At 29.7% G+C, this 19,407-nt stretch overlaps 2 protein-coding genes across 2 annotated transcripts; both read left to right on the forward strand.

Moving 5' to 3' along the window:
* The first annotated feature begins 1,835 nt into the window (after positions 1–1,835).
* Positions 1,836–6,150, forward strand: LOC101507363 (probable acetyltransferase TAP2). Its single transcript, XM_004492534.4, has 8 exons — positions 1,836–1,993; positions 2,085–2,170; positions 2,272–2,332; positions 3,603–3,786; positions 4,202–4,301; positions 4,438–4,538; positions 4,961–5,054; positions 5,831–6,150. The coding sequence occupies exons 1-8, from the start codon at positions 1,959–1,961 to the stop codon at positions 5,908–5,910; spliced, it is 741 nt and encodes a 246-aa protein (XP_004492591.1). The 5' UTR covers positions 1,836–1,958; the 3' UTR covers positions 5,911–6,150.
* A 5,304-nt stretch (positions 6,151–11,454) lies between these two features.
* Positions 11,455–19,396, forward strand: LOC101507676 (probable LRR receptor-like serine/threonine-protein kinase At1g06840). Its single transcript, XM_012713631.3, has 21 exons — positions 11,455–11,719; positions 11,904–12,010; positions 12,454–12,604; positions 12,725–12,796; positions 12,903–12,974; positions 13,461–13,604; positions 13,692–13,763; positions 13,890–13,961; positions 14,441–14,515; positions 14,912–14,980; positions 15,091–15,159; positions 15,265–15,333; positions 15,526–15,612; positions 15,771–15,839; positions 16,049–16,560; positions 16,778–16,936; positions 17,026–17,309; positions 17,503–17,554; positions 17,695–17,954; positions 18,089–18,223; positions 18,798–19,396. The coding sequence occupies exons 2-21, from the start codon at positions 11,917–11,919 to the stop codon at positions 19,170–19,172; spliced, it is 2,892 nt and encodes a 963-aa protein (XP_012569085.1). The 5' UTR covers positions 11,455–11,719; positions 11,904–11,916; the 3' UTR covers positions 19,173–19,396.
* Positions 19,397–19,407: the final 11 nt, after the last annotated feature.

Consider the following 19,407-nt stretch of genomic DNA (forward strand, 5'->3'; position numbering starts at 1 on the left):
ATAAATTGTATATACTTGCTCTTGCTCAAATTTTTCATTAAAGATAATTAAATTTAAAATTAGTTAACAAAAATTTATATATTTAATTTATATTATAAATTAAATATATTAAATTTCAATTTAATTATCTTTTATTAAAAAAAGTATGAGCATTAAATAATTAGATAGTCCTAAATAAAATGAATAGATGTGTTATCTATTTATTAGAAAATAATCTACTGGAAACAAAATTTTATATTTATTTAGGACCATACAAATGTAGTCATATCATTAGTGAATAGGACACTTAGACCAAAATATCTCCAAATTGATGTGAGGATGAAAATATTAAAAGATAAAAAAGAAAAAAAGTGAAATAAAAGAAACAAAAATCATATATTTTAACATTAAAAAAATCAAAATTTTAGTTTTTTTAAAATAATGTGACAACATACATGTTTTAAAGTTGAAGTCATAAAACTTTGATTTTTTTTTTTTTGAAGTAGAGAACTAAAAGTTTTCGTTAGAGAGGATTTGACCCATGAAATTTTTCTTTTTGGGCCTTTTGGCCCCTAATCTGTGAAAAAAAAAGCTCTTGTATTACGACACACAATTTTTATTTTTATTTTCAAATAAATAATATCGTAAGGAGAACTTTAGCAGTAACGACCACAAATATGATTTTTATTGAAGAATATGAACAATAAATATGACTCTCGTTTTTTGAAGGATGTAGATATGACTTTTATGATACATAATAGTTTTCTAAAAATCAATATTGTAAAGATGACTTTTGCGGTGAAGAAATAAATATGAAGCGTATATAAAACTTTTATATTACATCATTTATTATTTTAAAGATTAAATATATTTATAGTTTTTATAAAATATTAATTTTATAATTTTAATTATTATAAAATAGTCTTTATATAATTATTATTTATGCAGTTTTAGTTTATATTATTAAAATAATTTATATTTTTAATAAATTTTTGTATGTATATTTATTATAAAAAATTCATCCACAAAAATATTTAAAATACGATTTTTAAATCTATATTTTTATTGTTTTATCTTAATATTCTAATATTTAAAAAATTCATATTTAATTAATTAAAAGTTGAAAAACTTTAAAATATTGATGAGGATTTTTTTAATAATTTTTTAAATATAAGTGTGAAAATCATTTAAAAATTTAAAATTAAATAACAATTAAACATATTTTGTTTTAGCAAAGACTAAAAATAATATTTAAATAATTTTGTAGAGACTGAAAATATATTTTTATTTTACAGTGACTAATATTAAAATTCAATACTATGAAGATGATTTTTAAGACAAAGAAAAAATATAAACCACTTTACATTATTTCTATTTTTGAAAAATGACTATCTTAAAAGTAACCTCTATCGCCTATAATTTTTTTAAAATAATTAATACCACCACAAATAATTTATACACAAATATGAGATTTTAATTTTAAATTCATGATAAAATATTTAATTTAATGATATCAATATTTGTTGGTTGAGTTACGACTCAATGACTCCGACTAATCATACAAAGATAACCCCTAAAATATAAGTTTTTTTTTTTTTTTAACTTTTCATGAGGTAAACAAAAATACGTTGGGATACTTTTAGGGTATGTTCGTATCACAGTAGGTTTAAGATAATCTTGAAACATATAGTTACATAATACTTGAAAACTCCAAATTTTTTTTGTGAAAGTGAAAACTTGTGGGCCAAAGGCTGGAGATACCCTTAAAAAATGGGCCAGGCCGGAAAATGAAGTCCAGGTTCAAATTTGGTAGCCCAGTTTAAAGGAAGAACAAGAAAAACGTGGCAGATGATACATTAGTCACACATTCATTCATTCATTCGTTAATTCGTGCACCAGTCATCAAGTAATTTGTATAGTCACATTTAAATCATCCAATCCAATCCAAAACAAACCAAACCAAACCAATATTCAGAAAAATGCTAACCCTCAATCTCAATCCTCTTTCTTCTTCGTCAGTTCTCTTTTTCTATCTATCTCTTTTAGTAGTAATCTTCTCCTTCTCACTTTTATTCATTATTATTGTTATATATGTGTTGTTGCAGGTTCTCAATTCATGCCAATTATCCACTCTTTACTCAAATTCAGTTATTAGCTCCTACTAATCTTAATTACCCTTTTGCTAATACAGGTAAACCCTCATTCCACTCTATTCCTCATTGCTTTTACTTTTCTTCATTTATTATCAATTATCATTATTTATGTGTTCTTTGTTTTCTCTGTTGGTTTCAGCTACCAGAAAGTTTAGGACTTTTCAGCTCAAGGCTGGATTTTGGGACTCAATTAAATCTGGGTACCTTTCAAATTTTGATTATTATTATCCATTTTGGAAATGAAACGATTATTGTACACAAATCTTATACATATTCATTTCACAGAAAATTCCCCACTTTGTTTATATAATGTTACCATGTAGAAAGGAATAGTTAACTACTTGGAGTTTTTTGTTCTTCTTTAACTTGAATGTGTGGTTCTTAAGTTCTTGTGTTTGTATGTGATTTTGTAGATTTGGCAGCTACACTTTTTACAATTTTTATACATATAAAATGTGTTCATATGATCATGTTTCCTGTTGTTGAAATCTAAGACTGCCAATACAACCTGTGGTGTATCACATTTACATGTTATGATTATTGTGGATTTGGCTCCGCTAAAGTGAGAAGTTAGTATAGTAAGAAAATTTGTTAATACGGTAACCATCTATGATTGATCATGCATATGCTATTAATTTGTTTATCGACGTTTGATGTAACTCACTTTATTCTCTAATGTAAATTGCTTGTTTTAGAGGAGCTTATTCCGGTTATTGTGTCGCTTATAATGTTGGGAGTCAATTCAAATTTCAAAGTGTGGAATTCCAATGCATGGAAAAAAGGGAATGAATATTTCAGGGTCTTTGAATTTGACCATTGGAACATGTAAATTTAGAAGAATGAATTGAGAGTTTCTAGAGGTAATTGGAATTGTGGAGATCAATTGACCTTCTTTGATCATTTTTGGAATAAACCATTTCTCCTATAAATAGGGAGTCTTGTGAAGCGTTGTATCACCTCATCCAAGAGCAAGTGTGTGTGTGAGAGAACACTTGAGAGAGTCTTGTTGTAGTGACAATGTTATCATTTCTTGTAACTCTAAGAGTGAGAGAGTTTGTAGAGTGATACACTATTTGGGGTGGGTTACAAATCATTGTAATCTTATTTGGTATAGTGAATATAATTGTTGAGGTGTTTCCATGGACGTAGGCAAGAGGTGCCGAACCACGTTAGTTGCCGCATATTTTCTTATTCCTTTATTGTTTATGTTCCCATATAAGATCCTAGGTGTGTGTGCAAGCCGAATTTCCCCAACATATACCAAGAATGCCCTTGACTGGTTTCCCCTTTGGGAGCTACAATGTTTTAAAAAAATTATACATGTAGTATGTTTTCATTTGATTATGTTCCCTGTATTTGAAATATAAGACTGCCGAGATAATATGCAGTGTATAGCATTCCCAAATCCAAAGTTATGACTAATGAATTTCTCTTATATTGAGAATAACCTTGACTTGTTCCCCCTTCCAGGTTGATGAAGAATAACACCACTCAAGTCATCGACCCACAGTCAGCAGAGGAAGAAGACGAAGAACCTCTACCTCAAGAATTTGTGCTTGTTGAAAAGACTGAATCTGATGGAACAATTGAGCAAATAATATTCTCTTCGGGTGGAGATATTGATGTTTATGATCTTCAAGCCCTTTGTGACAAGGTGTGTATCTATTGCATGTTTAAGTTGTGTATTGATGCTTCTGTTGTAAGGCAGTGTATATGCGAGTTTTGAAATTACTTTTCAGGCCTGAAACTGTGCACATGCACTCGATTCATATTTGAGGAACTTGTACGACCACTTTTAAGAACTTATTTATTTACTTCCTTTTTGTATCTGTATTGATCAATTTCTTTATCATTATTTTACTTCCTTAACAACATTAAGAACTCCATTATTTATGTACATTGATCATGACAAAAGTCTCCTTCAGTATAGCTTACTTAACTTTCAACACTTGCATTGTTCGACATTATAATTTACAGATTCACTGTACCATTTTTTATCACTAAAATTTCAGAAATTTTCATTTTACGAAATTCTTCATCAGTTAATAAATGGTTCCTGTCTTTAACAGGTAGGGTGGCCACGGAGGCCACTGTCAAAATTAGCTGCTGCTTTGAAAAATAGCTATATAGTGGCCTCTCTGTATTCTATAAGAAAGTCACCAGGGTCAGGTAAAAACAATATGAAATCTTACTGTGGCCTGCGATTAAATTAATCAGTTGGCTGGTTAAGCTTTTTCTTTATATTTGTATCTATCTAAACCTATTTGATGAACATCTTAGTGTACTTGGCGAAGTTATTTGACAGAGGGGAATGAACAGAAGAGATTAATTGGCATGGCTCGTGCTACATCAGACCATGCCTTCAATGCCACAATTTGGGATGTCCTAGTTGATCCTGGCTACCAGGTACTTCTGTCAACCAAACATGAATTTTGAATACAAACTTGGGTGCATATTACTGAAAGATTTTCGCTTCTAAAACTAGAATCTAGTTCATGCACAGTATAATTTTTAATTTTTTCTACTGTATTAACTGTATTCATTCCTCATTAGAACTTCCAAACAATCGATTGGTATTCTTTTTCATTTCATAGCAGTCCTTTATGAACCACTCTACTTGATGTCCTTTTAAATTCCCAAACATAAACTTAGAGGAAGCTAAATGTTTCATGCATGAATCTGGATTTTATTGTATGAATTGCAAAACACATTATTAGGCATGGAGGGATACTATTACTTTTATGCCGAAGTGCCTCCTTGTGTTCTATTCCAATGTAAGCATAAATTATTACTTTTATGCTTATTGATGTTGTTTTGATTGTGTATAGGGCCAAGGTCTTGGTAAAGCTCTTGTAGAGAAACTTATTCGAACTCTTTTGCAAAGGGACATTGGTAATATAACTTTGTTTGCAGATAGTAAAGGTATATTTTTGTGCGACAAACTTTACACCTTTCATATTCAAATTTTTATTTTAATTACATAATAATCCAGTGCAGAGCGTTAAAGTCGGCTGGTCTGTTTGTAAAAATCATCTGCAATATTGTGGGCTTGTGCTATGCATTTTATGGTTGTCCGACATATTCAAACACGATAATGACACCAACATGTTGGCACCGATGATAATTTGAAAAAGGGAAAGTAATTAAATAATCGATTTTTATTTTAATTACATAATAATCCAGTGCAGAGCGTTAAAGTCGGCTGGTCTGTTTGTAAAAATCATCTGCAATATTGTGGGCTTGTGCTATGCATTTTATGGTTGTCCGACATATTCAAACACGATAATGAAACCAACATGTTGGCACCGATGATAATTTGAAAAAGGGAAAGTAATTAAATAACACGTGTCGATGTCGGACACCGACACACCTTTAACACATGACACATCCTTAATCTGAAGTGTTGGTGTAACATAGTCTAAGACTATCCTCGCCCATTTAACTTCCTCAATAGTGTTCTTTTACTATCATTGTCTCTGGTTTGTGACTATTCCAGTTGTTTCATAATTAAACCATAATCTGAACCAATGCTAATCTTGTGGTCCAAACTAATGCTAGATCATTCTCTTCTCATATTGCCTTATCTCATTTTAACTGGGAATGTTGTTTTGTTAGTTTAAGCTTGAATTTTCATGCTGTTTCATTGTTTATGCAAAAGAGAAATTGGAGTCTCACTTTGTTTTGTTTGTTGAATGCAGTTGTGGAATTTTATCGCAATCTAGGTTTTGAAGCTGACCCAGAGGGCATTAAAGGCATGTTTTGGTACCCAACTCACTAGTTGCAACCCTGCAAAAAGTTTTCTTTATACTCTTGTTACATTGTTTAACATTGCAACCTGAAGTATACAAGGTTACAGCAGTGCCAAATTTGTAATATCAAAATATAAATCTTGGACACCAATCCTGTAATTATTCTGTTAGGTGGTAGCAAGATAATATTTTCCCCCAAAGTTTTACTACTTTTTCAAACAGATAATTTTGAGGCTTTGGTTAATGAATCAGTATGTTATTGTCTTTTATATAGAAAAATGGGAGAGCAACTTTACCCCCACGTTATATGATTCCAGAAATACACATCCTGGAAAAATCCATGTTTTTTTTCAGAATTACACATCTGAACTGCAGAAAAACTTTTTTTAGATGTGTATTTCTGAAGTGCTTTTGGGGTGCGGGAAAAGATCCTCCCAAAAATTTTCTTCTTGAATCAATGGTTGTATCACTGTGTAAGGAGTATGGATCTGCCCATTTCAGAATCTAGTAGTCTCTGATTAAGAGTTGAAAGTTATTTTCATCCCCATATATGTTTCTAAAAAATTGCACCTGCATGGAAAGATTAAAAACTGAATTTTTGTTTGGAAGTACTTGTGCTTCTAGAGGGTACAAAAAACTGTTTATTTTTAGAAATATACATCTGAAGTGCTTCTGAAGTGCATGTGGGGCCGAAAAAGAAACTCCACAAGAGTTAATATATGCTATCTAGCTCTATATATAGTCATCTCAGTGTAAAAGCTTTAGTTATGACTGTTGATGGCTGTTCTAGTATTCTCCATTAACTTCACTGACACACTCAACGGCAGGAGCTATGCAGTTACAATTGTAGCAAACCAACAATAGGATGTCAGTGATTTTGCTAAAGATATCATTTATAGAATTATTTGATCCATTTAGCTAACCTCAAATAGTAAGATAAGACTTTGGTTGTTGTATAAGACTTTGATTTCTAATCATCGATGCTTGACTTATGCTATTCTTCTTGTCCTATGCACAAACTGATATGGATAAACTAGTTCTCAGTTTAGATTCTCTCAAATTAATCACCTCTCAATCATCTCAATTGTTTTAATTTTACTTTTTTTTTTGTTGGATAAAAAGTTTATATTGTATAGATTATGCATGTAAATATTTAGACAAATTTAAAACTATTTGATATGTTATTGAAATTCATAAAGATAAATAGTGTTCAATAAAAATGCATAAGACGTTAATTTTAATATATCTCAATAAAATATCAAATGAATTTAGATTTGTGTAGAATTTACATGCATGATAGATATGATATAAATTTTTTATTCAACGAAAATTTTAAAAAATTAAATTAAATTAAATTAAATAATTGATAGAGATTGAGACGATTCAAACTTATTTCAAAAGACTATTCTTATTTTGTCGGAGATTAAAGAAAAAATAGAAAATTTGTCTTTTCAAATCTATCATTCCATAAATTTTATTTTTTTTTGTAGTAGACCCATAGTTGAAAAAAAATACAGTGAAATTACCTTCCCACAAGGCAATCCTATGTCAAAATTTATTCATTAAAAAATGTCAAGAATATTATATATTTAATTAACACATGAAAAATCATTCTCCTTGAATAACACCTATATGCAACTCAATTAAAAATTAATTGGTCTTTTGGTCGTAATGATATCTTTGGTATAAGTCATAATAAAAGTGTCTCTTAAACGTGGTCACGAGATGTGGAAAAATCATACTAGTAGTTTGAACACAAGAAGATTCTGTCTCCCATTAATATGATTTTTCTCGCAAAATATTTATCCATTTGCACACAAAGTCATTAAGGAACTGAAAGTCAATTTATTGTACATACACCATGATGTGCACTTTTTTTGTTATATATTCTATAGATGTTTTAGTTTAATACATAGGAACTAACAACCCATGAAAAAAAAAAAAGAACTAATAATATAAAAAAGAATTGCACGGTTATTCCGTCATATCTCATTTTAGTGCAACTTTATTATATAAATGAATAGCAGTAGTAATTTTTATGCACTACTATTATAAAATGTTTTTTTTTTACAAATGCATTAAATCAAATCATATCTTGACGAAGTTTTGTTGTGTTTTAGTGAAATATCTCTAGAAATAATTATACGATGAGATTTAATTGAATAAATGTAAAAAAATATTGTACAATAACAAATATACAAGTTATAAATTAGTGAAATAAATTTGTTTACTAATACATTATATTTAATCAAACAAACTTGTAAGTTACACTAATAAATTATAAATTAGTATATTAATATTACAAGAACTGTAAATTTGAATTTTGATATCAATATGAATGTCTCTTCAATAGATTATATGTAAGTATCTCTTTAAATTTTGAGTGTTGAGACTCATGTGAGTCTTGGAGATCCAATACATATATATATAATATTTGTTTTATATACCTACCTATAATATAGTGTAGTTAATAATTAAATCGAGGTTGAGTGTTATGTTAGCTAATTCAACAAGTCTTCCTATATCAAAACCATAAAGTGACATTGAAAATAAGTATACGATATATCATACCACTAATGGTTTAGTATCATACCAATGTATGAATAAGTATAGGATAAATATCATACCACTATTTGCTCAATTATTAATGGTTTAGTCAATGCCTTTTCCTTTCACCGTGAAGTTTGGTTGAGGAGTTAAGAAATAACAATGGCTGTAAATCCTTAGATTAAATTGTATTTAAATTATTATTATTAGTATTATATGGGTTATATATTTTACAATATTTTAAATCCTTAGATTAAATTGTATTTAAATTTAGAATTAAAATTAATTGGACAATAAAATCACAACATAAAATAGTTTAAATATGACTCTGATCCATAATCTATAGAGACTAGGTCACCTCACAGGTTTAAATTTTTAAAGAATCCAAAATATTAATTATATATTATTAATATTTATAAATTATTTGATGTCTTATAATGATTTGGTGATAAAATATAATATTTTTATGCATAAAATTTAATATGAATTATTCTTGGTCGATGCAATATACTTAGAATTCTCCAAATTACTATTTTCAACCATTAATAAATTATTTAATTGGTTTAATGATCAAATTGTAAGAGTGTAAGTTTTTATTTTTATAATATAATTCGACCGAAAAAGTTAAGCCGACCGTTGACACAAAAACAGTCGGGTTTGGTGATTTGATGAGATGAGAGTCCATCACTCCACATCTAAACAAATATCATGCCATTGCCAGCCTTTTGACTTTTCATACCTGTTCACATTTTACATTATTATAATTAATTACTATTTATATCCATACTATTAACTATACTATCTATCCCTTCTGAAATTTGGTACACAAGTTTGGTAAGTAATCATTCTGCTATTTTTTAACTAACTACGTCATTGTCATTCCATACACAGTAGTATTTTGGTTATTAACTAATTCAATTATATCGGTGTTACCCTCAAATCCACCAAGGAAGTAGAAATTCTTCACAAAAAAGAAAAGGAAATACAACTTCCATTCTCTTGTATCTATTTTACTTTTTATTATATTAACAATAATTTCATATATTATAACAATTGAGTAATTGCTTTTATGACAAAAAATAGTTGAAGATTTGTTTTATTTTTAATTTTTATCTTAAAAAAATGATAAATTTTACTATAATTAACTCATACAATTATGAGATTTTAGATTCAAATCTAAGACAAAACATTCAATCTAAATATTTATCAAATTGAACTAATTAATCTAGAGTTTAAGGGGCGACACTCTTTTGTCATGTCATATACCTATATAATATTTGAATAGGATATTATAATACTCGTACTCACGTAGAGAACAATGTTAATGCTCATATTTTTATCCTATATACATTTAAGTATATCTATATTCATTAAGCGTGTATGAACTAAAGGATATTAATGTCACAAAATATGAAATCATTTTAATACAATTAGAAAATATTCAAAATTATTTAATATTGATTCATGTAAATATTTTTTTATTTAGTGATATTAATGAAAGAAAACAAAACAAAAAATTAATTGTTAGACTAAACATAAATGTTTTTTTAATACAAAAGAAAATAAAATTTAGAAAATAATTAATATCTTTTATGAAATTAATTTTTATCTTTATAGTCATAAAATATTTTTAAGCAACCCCAAAAAAATCAAAATGAGTTTGATCATCTTATAATTGTGACTTTATTTATATTATTGTATATATTTAGATTGTTTACCTAAATAATATTAGTTATGCTAAAATCTATATCTTTATTAACATTTTTATATTCATTTGCTTTTTGTAAATATATATATATATATATATATATATATAGGGTGGGTGATGGGTGGGAAAACTATTAAAACTATGTTTAAATATTTTAAAATGAACGAAGTGGAGTCGAATAGAATAAAACGAAACGGAACGGAACAAATTTCTCATTACATTGTAGGAAAATGGATAAAATGGAATGAGTTATAATATTTTTATTTCATTTTTATCTTTAAGGTTATCACATTGAACCAAGAACAACCACACAAGTGAGTTCAACACCACAATTTTATTTAAAATCTTAAGACAATCAATTTATGAGATTTCTTTATTCACATTTAATATACCAACAAAACTAATGTGAGTAAAATGCATATTGCATAAGTAAAACTAACATTGGTTGAGGTGCCACCGAGCCACTTGGTTGAACAATTCAAGCAAGAAAAAAACAGATAAAAAATAGTTTGAATTGAGGAGGCATCTAAAATGGAATGGGATATAGTTTTATGCCACTTCATTTCATTCCACTCCATTGCATTCCGTCGATCCAACGCATCCACATCTACTCATTTTTGCATCCATGTCCATATTCGTACATAATGCAGATTTTTATCATATTTATTGTGGATATTCAATCCATAAATATAATAGAGAAGTGTTTATGTACAATTCAATGAGTATCTTACATTTGATCATACATATTATTGACATCAAGTTTTCTTAAGGCTTGTAGAATAAAGAAGATCTTATTTTTCTTTTTAAAATTAAATAGACGATAAAATATTTTTTTTAAATAAAATATAATTAAAATATTATATATTATATCTTATATTATTATTTTAATATTTTTTAAATATCAAATATATATCAACTCTTACGTCCAAAATCATCCCCCTTTAAAAAAAAATGGAACTCATTTTACTAAAAATGAAGAAATTTAACACAAATTGTAACAAATCTAAAAGACGAAAAGTTGTTGCGATACTCCTTTGATTTATTACGAGAGTCAATTACCCTAATTGGGTGGATTTCTGACCAAAACATTGTTTAGTTATGGAATTTTTTGACACCTTGTGCGTTGAAGGTAAATTATTTTCCACATTTAACATGAGTAGTTGGTGTTACTCGCAAGAGGTGGGGTCGGTATATATATATATATACATGCACAAATATAAACTTTATAATAAAATAAAATATGAAATGAGAAAGGCTGCTTCTCATTGTTCCAAAATGGCGTGTTTGACAATTCAAAAAGTGGATGAACAAACCATGACAGTGCCATCTCATAAACTGAAAGAGATCATTTTCTTAGTTTAAAAATTGTATTAAATACATTAGAAAAAAAATGTTCAATAATCATTTTATGATTAATTAAATGGTTATGATTAAATAATGATCATATAATATGAATGATGGTGTAAGAGAAGAATGATGATTTAGCTAAAAAGTTCCCCACGGACTCTCAATTTTTGACTTTGGATTTTCATTGCAAACAACAACTCCTCTCTCTCTATTTTCAACATTTTAATCATCATAAGGTACCTTCTTTTCTTTCATTCATTATTTTATTTTACAATGATTTTACTTAATTTATCTGATTCTTGCTCATAAACATAATAATAAGCTGTGTTTCAAACCACAAAAGTTAACCATATGGAAGGAAGTTGATATATATTGTTTCTTACAATGTTTCAATGATTCTTTTATTTGATTGATTTATAGGATAGATACTGTGATGTGGACTCTAGGAGTTCATGGATATGCCTTGGCTGTTTCATTTTGTTTCATCATCCTCATGGTAGCTTCACAAAGAACAGATCCTTCAGAAGGTGAATTTCTTAAAAAAAAAACTATTAACATTCTGAACTTAACTTTTTTTGTTTCATTTTGTGCATTTCTGTCATGTGATTTTAGATGTTAGACTGTAAACAAGAGAACTAGGTTGAAAATTTCAGTACATTTCAAGTTGGAAAAATAAAAAGGGGTTTGTTATCTTGAGATTCTTGACCAAGATTTTTAGCTAAATCCTTGATCTTGTGGAGAATCACAGTCAAATTCGGTTGATGAAGCCTCAATTGAAGCTGCGTTGAGGTTGCAGAGACATAAAAAATCTTAATGTCGTGACCTAGATCATGTTTTTTTAAACCCTTCTTGACAATTATAAGCTTTAGAGAGAAAGTCTGCAATGTGCACTGCATTTCATGTAATTTGATTTGATACTTGATGATTTTAAACTCAAATAATAATTGTTGTAATTTTGTTATTTATGTAGTAATAGCACTGAAAGACATAAAAATGAGTTTGATTGATCCCATGGACAAACTGAGGAACTGGAATAAGGGTGATCCATGTGCAAGAAACTGGACTGGAGTTTGGTGTTTTGATAAAAAGGGTGATGATGGTTACTTCCATATCCGCGAACTGTATGCTTTCTTTTGGTTTTCAATTTTATTATTTTAATATTATAAAGTCTCATCAGAGGGTTAATAGTTAATATTACATAGTAGTAGATTTCTAAATTGTTTTTATTAAATTTAATTAAGCTACTTGATGGCTATGAATCTCTCGGGAACTCTAGTACCTCAGCTTGGTCTGCTCTCCCATCTTGAGATAATGTGAGTTTTCTCATTTTATAAATTGTTTTTGTACAGAAGTATATGTATCAGATGAATAAATGGCAGTATGTTATACCTTGCTAATATCTTTATTTGATGCTTGAAGGGACTTTATGTGGAACAATCTGACAGGAACAATACCAAAGGAGATTGGAAACATTACATCATTGAGACTCTTGTAAGAACCTTACCAAAGAAGATGAATTATTAGTATTGATCTTCATCAAGTTTTTGTTTTAAGGTGCTGTTGTCTGTCCTACTTGGTACACTGTCTCTCTGTTTTATAAGATGAATCTTAATTTGGACCTCTATTTAATATATCCTTATGTGTTATAAATAAATATATTGTATTTCTTTGTTACATAAGTTTGAAATTTTTTAGGAGCATAATTGGCTGAGCATACAATGAAAGCTTTAGGTAAAATAAAAGATGTTATTTGGAGGAAATTTCTAATATTCTGCTTTCTGTATGTTTGTGTTCATGATTGAAGAGAAATCGACATACTTGTGTTATGCTATGCTACATATACAATTTTAGGATGCAATCATGCAGTGGAGCAAATAGTGGTTCCATATTATAATATACAGCAGCAGCATCTAAGCCTTTATTTCCATCTAGGTGGGTCTGCTATATGAAAAGTTTTCTGATACATTTTCTATGCAGGCTTTTAACTGGAAATAAATTAGCTGGTAGTTTACCGGAAGAGCTCGGCAACCTTTCAAATTTGAATAGACTCCAACTGGATGAAAACCAATTGTCAGGTCCTGTGCCAGAATCATTTGCCAACTTGGTCAATGTTAGACACCTGTAAGTGGATCTCTAAACCAAATGTTTCATCAACAAAACATGGAGCTAGATTTTTTACTTTATCTGCTTCATTTTCTATTTTTGCAGCCACATGAACAACAACTCATTCAATGGTCAACTTCCGTCCAAACTTTCAAACCTATCCAATCTTCTGCATTTGTGAGTATTGAAGCCTTTCCTTTATGGTTTAACACTTTAGACTTGCATCCTTGGATGCATCTCCAAATATACCTTCTTTTTTTTTATCAGTTTTAACTGTGTCTGCTTGTTGACCTGACTTTACAGGCTTTTGGACAACAATAACTTATCTGGCTATCTTCCACCAGAATTCTCCAAGTTACATAGTTTGGCAATACTGTATGTTATACTCCACGTTGTCTAGATTAGTAGCATATAATAACTTCTTCATTGTAATATTAAATTATTGACATGCATCTGCTTAATTTGTGGTGGAGGATTAGTGAACATGTTATGGTTATGCTCTGATATGATGAGTCAGAGCCCTATTGACAGCTCTCATTTTTTATTTTTTATTTTTTTTATTTTATCATTTGTGTCAAAAGTCAAAACTCATTGTGCCTTCATATTGCTTTACAATTCTTAATTTTTTTTTTCAATCATGTAATGCAATGGACAACTGTATGGCTGTTACAAACTTTAATCTTGTTTTTGGTTTGGAAAGTTGATTCTCATTTCTTGCATTACCTCATAAAAAAAATATTTTTAGTCTTTTATGCACTCAACTAATCACGCATTTTACCAGTATATACGCTCTTGTGTTTACCAGGGATTTTAGTATAGTCTATGATTTTCATATTTTCTTGTTTCCCTTACAGCCAGCTTGATAACAATAATTTCAGCGGGAATGGAATTCCTTCTACCTATGAAACTTTACCCAGGCTAGTAAAACTGTAAGTACTCTTCTCTCATGTCCTTTGTTTGTTTTTCACTTAATACAAGATATTACAGATATTTAGTGACTATTAAAGCTATGTCAAACTGTTCCCTGAAATGGCCTCAAAATCGTTTTTAGCCATTTGATCTTGTGTTCTCCCATTAACCCATCAAGTCTCAAATTTGAGTTTTGACATAGGATAGGGAGTATTTGTTTTGCCATGATTCATGGCCAAAGAGCATTCATGTAAAAATGTTTATTAACAGTATTTAAAAAGGCATCCTTTAGGCTTCATTGGAGGCTCAAGTAGGACTTGAACTTAGAAAAGCTTACTGCCAAGTTTTCATAAATAATTCAAGAACATATATTTATTTTTGTTTCTTGAGCTAATGTTTCCCCTTGGATTAAACAGGAGTCTAAGAAATTGCAGTCTGCAAGGAGCTATTCCTGATTTCAGTTCAATACCAAGACTTAAGTATTTGTATGTTTGAGTATATCTTGTGGCTTTTCTTTATATTGTGCCTAATGACAAATAAATCATTTACTTCTGTTTTGGATACAAACTCATTTGTGATTGGTTGCATGTTTTAGGGATCTTAGCTGGAATCAGTTCACGGGACCTATACCATCAAATAAACTTGCAGACAATATGACAACTATGTATGTAAATATTCAATTTTATTTATATAAGCTTTGGATCTATATTGAGCTTAGTTTCCTTATCTACTTCACAATATTTATATAGTTTTTTTTTTCCTATTGCAGTGACCTGTCACATAACAAGCTCAATGGATCAATTCCTCGAGGCTTAGTATATCCTCATCTTCAAAGATTGTGAGAATATATACTCATCAACTTGTATTTCACATAATACTAATTTAATTATTAAATTATCATATCTTAAAATTTTGAAAATAAAACTATTTATGAGAAGCAAATTTTTCCACTTCAAATCTAGTGAGACTTTTATCATGGTGCAATTCTTTACTTGTTGGATTGATGTTTTGTTTTCACTGTCAAACACAGGGAACTAGAGAACAATTTACTGTCTGGGTCCGTCCGTGCTACCATATGGCAGAACATATCCTTCAGCAGAAAGGCTAAACTTATAATGTAACTTCTAAATCTGAATTACTACATCAACTTTAAGGAATATTGATTTTTTGTCAAACTAATATATTTTGACGAGGGACTTACTATTGTAAGATTATGGAGTGAATTTTGATTATCTTGTTTCTGAAGTAAATTCTGTGTTTGTTCTATCATTGCAGTAATCTTTATAACAACTTATTTTCTGGCATTTTGGGAGATCTGAATCCCCCAGCAAATGTTACCTTAAGGTACTCCAATTAATATGTTCAGTAATATATTTCATGCAAGCATTTGATCATATTATTCTCTCAATTGTTTAATTTATGTTCATAAGTATTCCACTCATTATGTTTAATTCTTATCTCTTATTATTCATCTTTAGTTTCAGGATTATAGTGTCATTAGTTTTTATACATTTAGTGTTACATAAATTTCTTATAATTTTTTTTCCATGAAGGCTTTCTGGCAATCCTGTTTGCAAGAATTCCAACATACAAAGAATTGGTCAATATTGTGCACTTGAAAGAGATGAACTAGATGAAGAATTTGCAAATTCAACCACTGTCTGCCACAAACAATCTTGTCCAGTGGACAATTTCTTTGAATATGCACCCAAATCCCCAATTCCTTGTTTTTGTGCAGCACCTCTAAGAATTGGATATAGGCTTAAAAGTCCAAGTTTTTCTTACTTTCCTCCCTATATAACTCATTTCGAAACATACATAACTGACTCCTTAAACTTAAGCTTCTATCAGTTATCAATAGATTCTTATGATTGGGAAGAGGGTCCTCGTCTTAGAATCTATTTAAAACTTTTTCCTTCATACAATGATTCTCACTCTAACACATTCAACACAAGTGAGGTCCGTCGCATTCTTAGCATCTTTACATCGTGGCGCTTTCCTCGCACGGATCTTTTTGGACCATATGAACTCCTGAATGTCACTCTTCTAGGACCATATGCAAATAGTAAGTTTCTCAATCTCAACATTACGCAACATTTTATGCCACCTTGACTATATTATTATCTTGGTTCACAAAAGATAAATGTAAATGTAGAAATTGTTTTGCATTAACGTTGATGAATTTAAATAGCTAGTGTAAATTTTTAGTATTAAGGTTTGGTTAATATAATGTATTCCCGTTATTGAGTTTCTCTGATATAACTTTCATATTATTGTTGTAGTAATTATTCCTACAGAGGGGGAAAAGAGAAGTACAGGCATAATAGTTGCCATTATAATAGCAGTTGTTGCTAGTGTTTTAGCAATATCTGCAATGATCATTCTTCTAATTTTTAGAAGAAATTTGAAATACCAGCAACTGATTTCCAGGAAACGCATGTGTAAGTATTTTAATGCTTTCTTCTGATAATGTCAATTTGATTAATCTTTGAAGAAAGACATTTATTTAAATGGAGATTTCTTTTTGCAGCCTCTAATGTATGTATCAAAATAGATGGTTTGAAAGCATTCACTTTCAAAGAGTTGACTCATGCTACCAACAAATTTGATATCTCAACTAAAGTTGGTCAAGGAGGTTATGGAAATGTCTATAAGGGTATTTTATCTGATGAAACATTTGTTGCCGTTAAGCGAGCAGGAGAAAATTCATTACAAGGCCAAAAAGAGTTCTTGACTGAGATTGAGCTTTTATCACGGTTACACCATCGAAATCTTGTCTCACTAATTGGCTATTGTAACGAAGAAGGGGAGCAGGTATATAACCTATAGTTATGCATATCATCTTGAAACTAATTTTATTGAAGAACTTAAAAGCAAATGAGAAGAGAATCTTGTCTCACTAATTTGCTTTTTGTAACAAATTTCTGTTATGAATCTATCACTGTATATTCAAGTTTTGTCAATTTGGACGATAATATTATCTCATACACTCCTTTTCTTTGTTCAGATGCTGGTTTATGAATTCATGCCCAATGGCACCCTAAGGGAATGGATTTCTGGTAAGGAATTGTAAGAAAATTTTGAATTGAAATTATCAATGTCGTTTATGTTAAATATAAAAAGATACATCGATTCCTTCATAGGATATTGTTTATGTTCTAGATGAAAATATAAGTTAATGAGTACCATGATTTGGCAGGTAAAAGAAAAATATCCAAAGAAGGTCTAAATTTTTGCATGAGATTAAGGATTGCAATGGGTGCATCCAAAGGCATACTGTATCTGCATACAGAGGCTAACCCTCCTATATACCACAGAGATATTAAAGCCAGCAACATACTTCTAGATTCCAAGTTTACTGCTAAAGTGGCTGATTTTGGATTGTCACGACTTATACCATACTCAGATGAAGAGGGAACTGTACCTAAATATGTGTCAACAGTTGTGAAGGGAACACCGGTAAGTTTGCTAAAGAAAATTTAGTAATGATTTCAATTTCATTATTGAAGACTTGGAAGTTATATACATTGTGGATTCTTAATAAAAGCAGGTTTGAATATACTAACTACTTTGTAATTTTCATCTTCATGCAGGGTTACCTAGACCCAGAATATATGATGACTCATAAGTTAACTGATAAAAGTGATGTATACAGCCTAGGAATTGTGTTTTTGGAGCTTTTGACCGGCATGCAACCAATATTTCTTGGGAAAAATATTGTCCGCGAGGTACATTTTTTATTTTACATCGTTTTTCCTTATTAAATGATAACTATATCATCAATAAAATTGTCATCAAAATTTTATTAGTCCTTGCACAATATGTAGAAAAAGGGTAACATTTGACCAATTGGAGTTGGCACATATGATTAGACCTTTCGTTGACACCCACTGTGACCTGGACTCAAGTATTGAATTCTTCAGTTTTAGATTATACTTCAATTTAATAGGAAATTCTTAATGAGGTTGAAGATTCTGCCTGACGTTGCATGGAGGGACTCTCTTAATCTAAATTTTTATCTATCAAAAAACTTACATTTATATTCTTATTAATGTCTAATTTATTTTTGACTAAATCATCAATGCAATATCTGAAATTGTAGGGCACTGTCTATTTAATCACAGACATCAATAATATTTCAAAAGGTCTTTTTAGACCCGTTTTAACTTACTCACGATGTGATTGAGAATTTTGAAATTCTGTATGTTAGAGACTAAGTTGACACTGTCCTTATTGTTATACCATGTAGAAAGAAATACTACTGTTTAAACATAGCCTTAATAGTACATAATTTTGTATTAGGTTAATCTGGCTTATCAATCGGGCTCGATAGATACCATTATAGATAGCAAAATGGGTTTGTATCCATCCGAATGCTTGGACAAGTTCTTAACTCTGGCCCTCAGTTGCTGTCATGACCATCCAGAAGAAAGACCATCAATGATAGATGTGGTGAGGGAATTGGAAGACATTATTGCCTTGTTACCTGAAACTGAAATTAGTTTATCAGATGTTTCCTTAGATAACTCTGGCAAAATGGCACCCTCATCTTCATCATCATCAACAACAACAACATCAGGATACCATGCGACAAGAAAGGAGCAGCAGCACATGTCCTCATATGTGTCAGGAAGTAATCTAGTCAGTGATATTATTCCTACTATTGTTCCTCGCTGATACCTTACTATATTAGTCTCCTTGACATCTTCCAATAAAAATGTAATTATACCAAATTAAAGTGTACATTTTTGCGAGATATTAAGATTTTGATAATACCAAAGGTAGGAAGTTTAAGTTTATTAGGGACAGTTATTGTTTTCCCATCCTACATGGGACTTTGTAAATTTTATACTCATGTAAACAAATCACATGCAATTGGAAAGAAAAAGAAAATTACTATGCGACTCCCCCC

Source organism: Cicer arietinum, chromosome 3 (genome assembly GCF_000331145.2).
Source record: "Cicer arietinum cultivar CDC Frontier isolate Library 1 chromosome 3, Cicar.CDCFrontier_v2.0, whole genome shotgun sequence".
NCBI lineage: Eukaryota > Viridiplantae > Streptophyta > Magnoliopsida > Fabales > Fabaceae > Cicer > Cicer arietinum.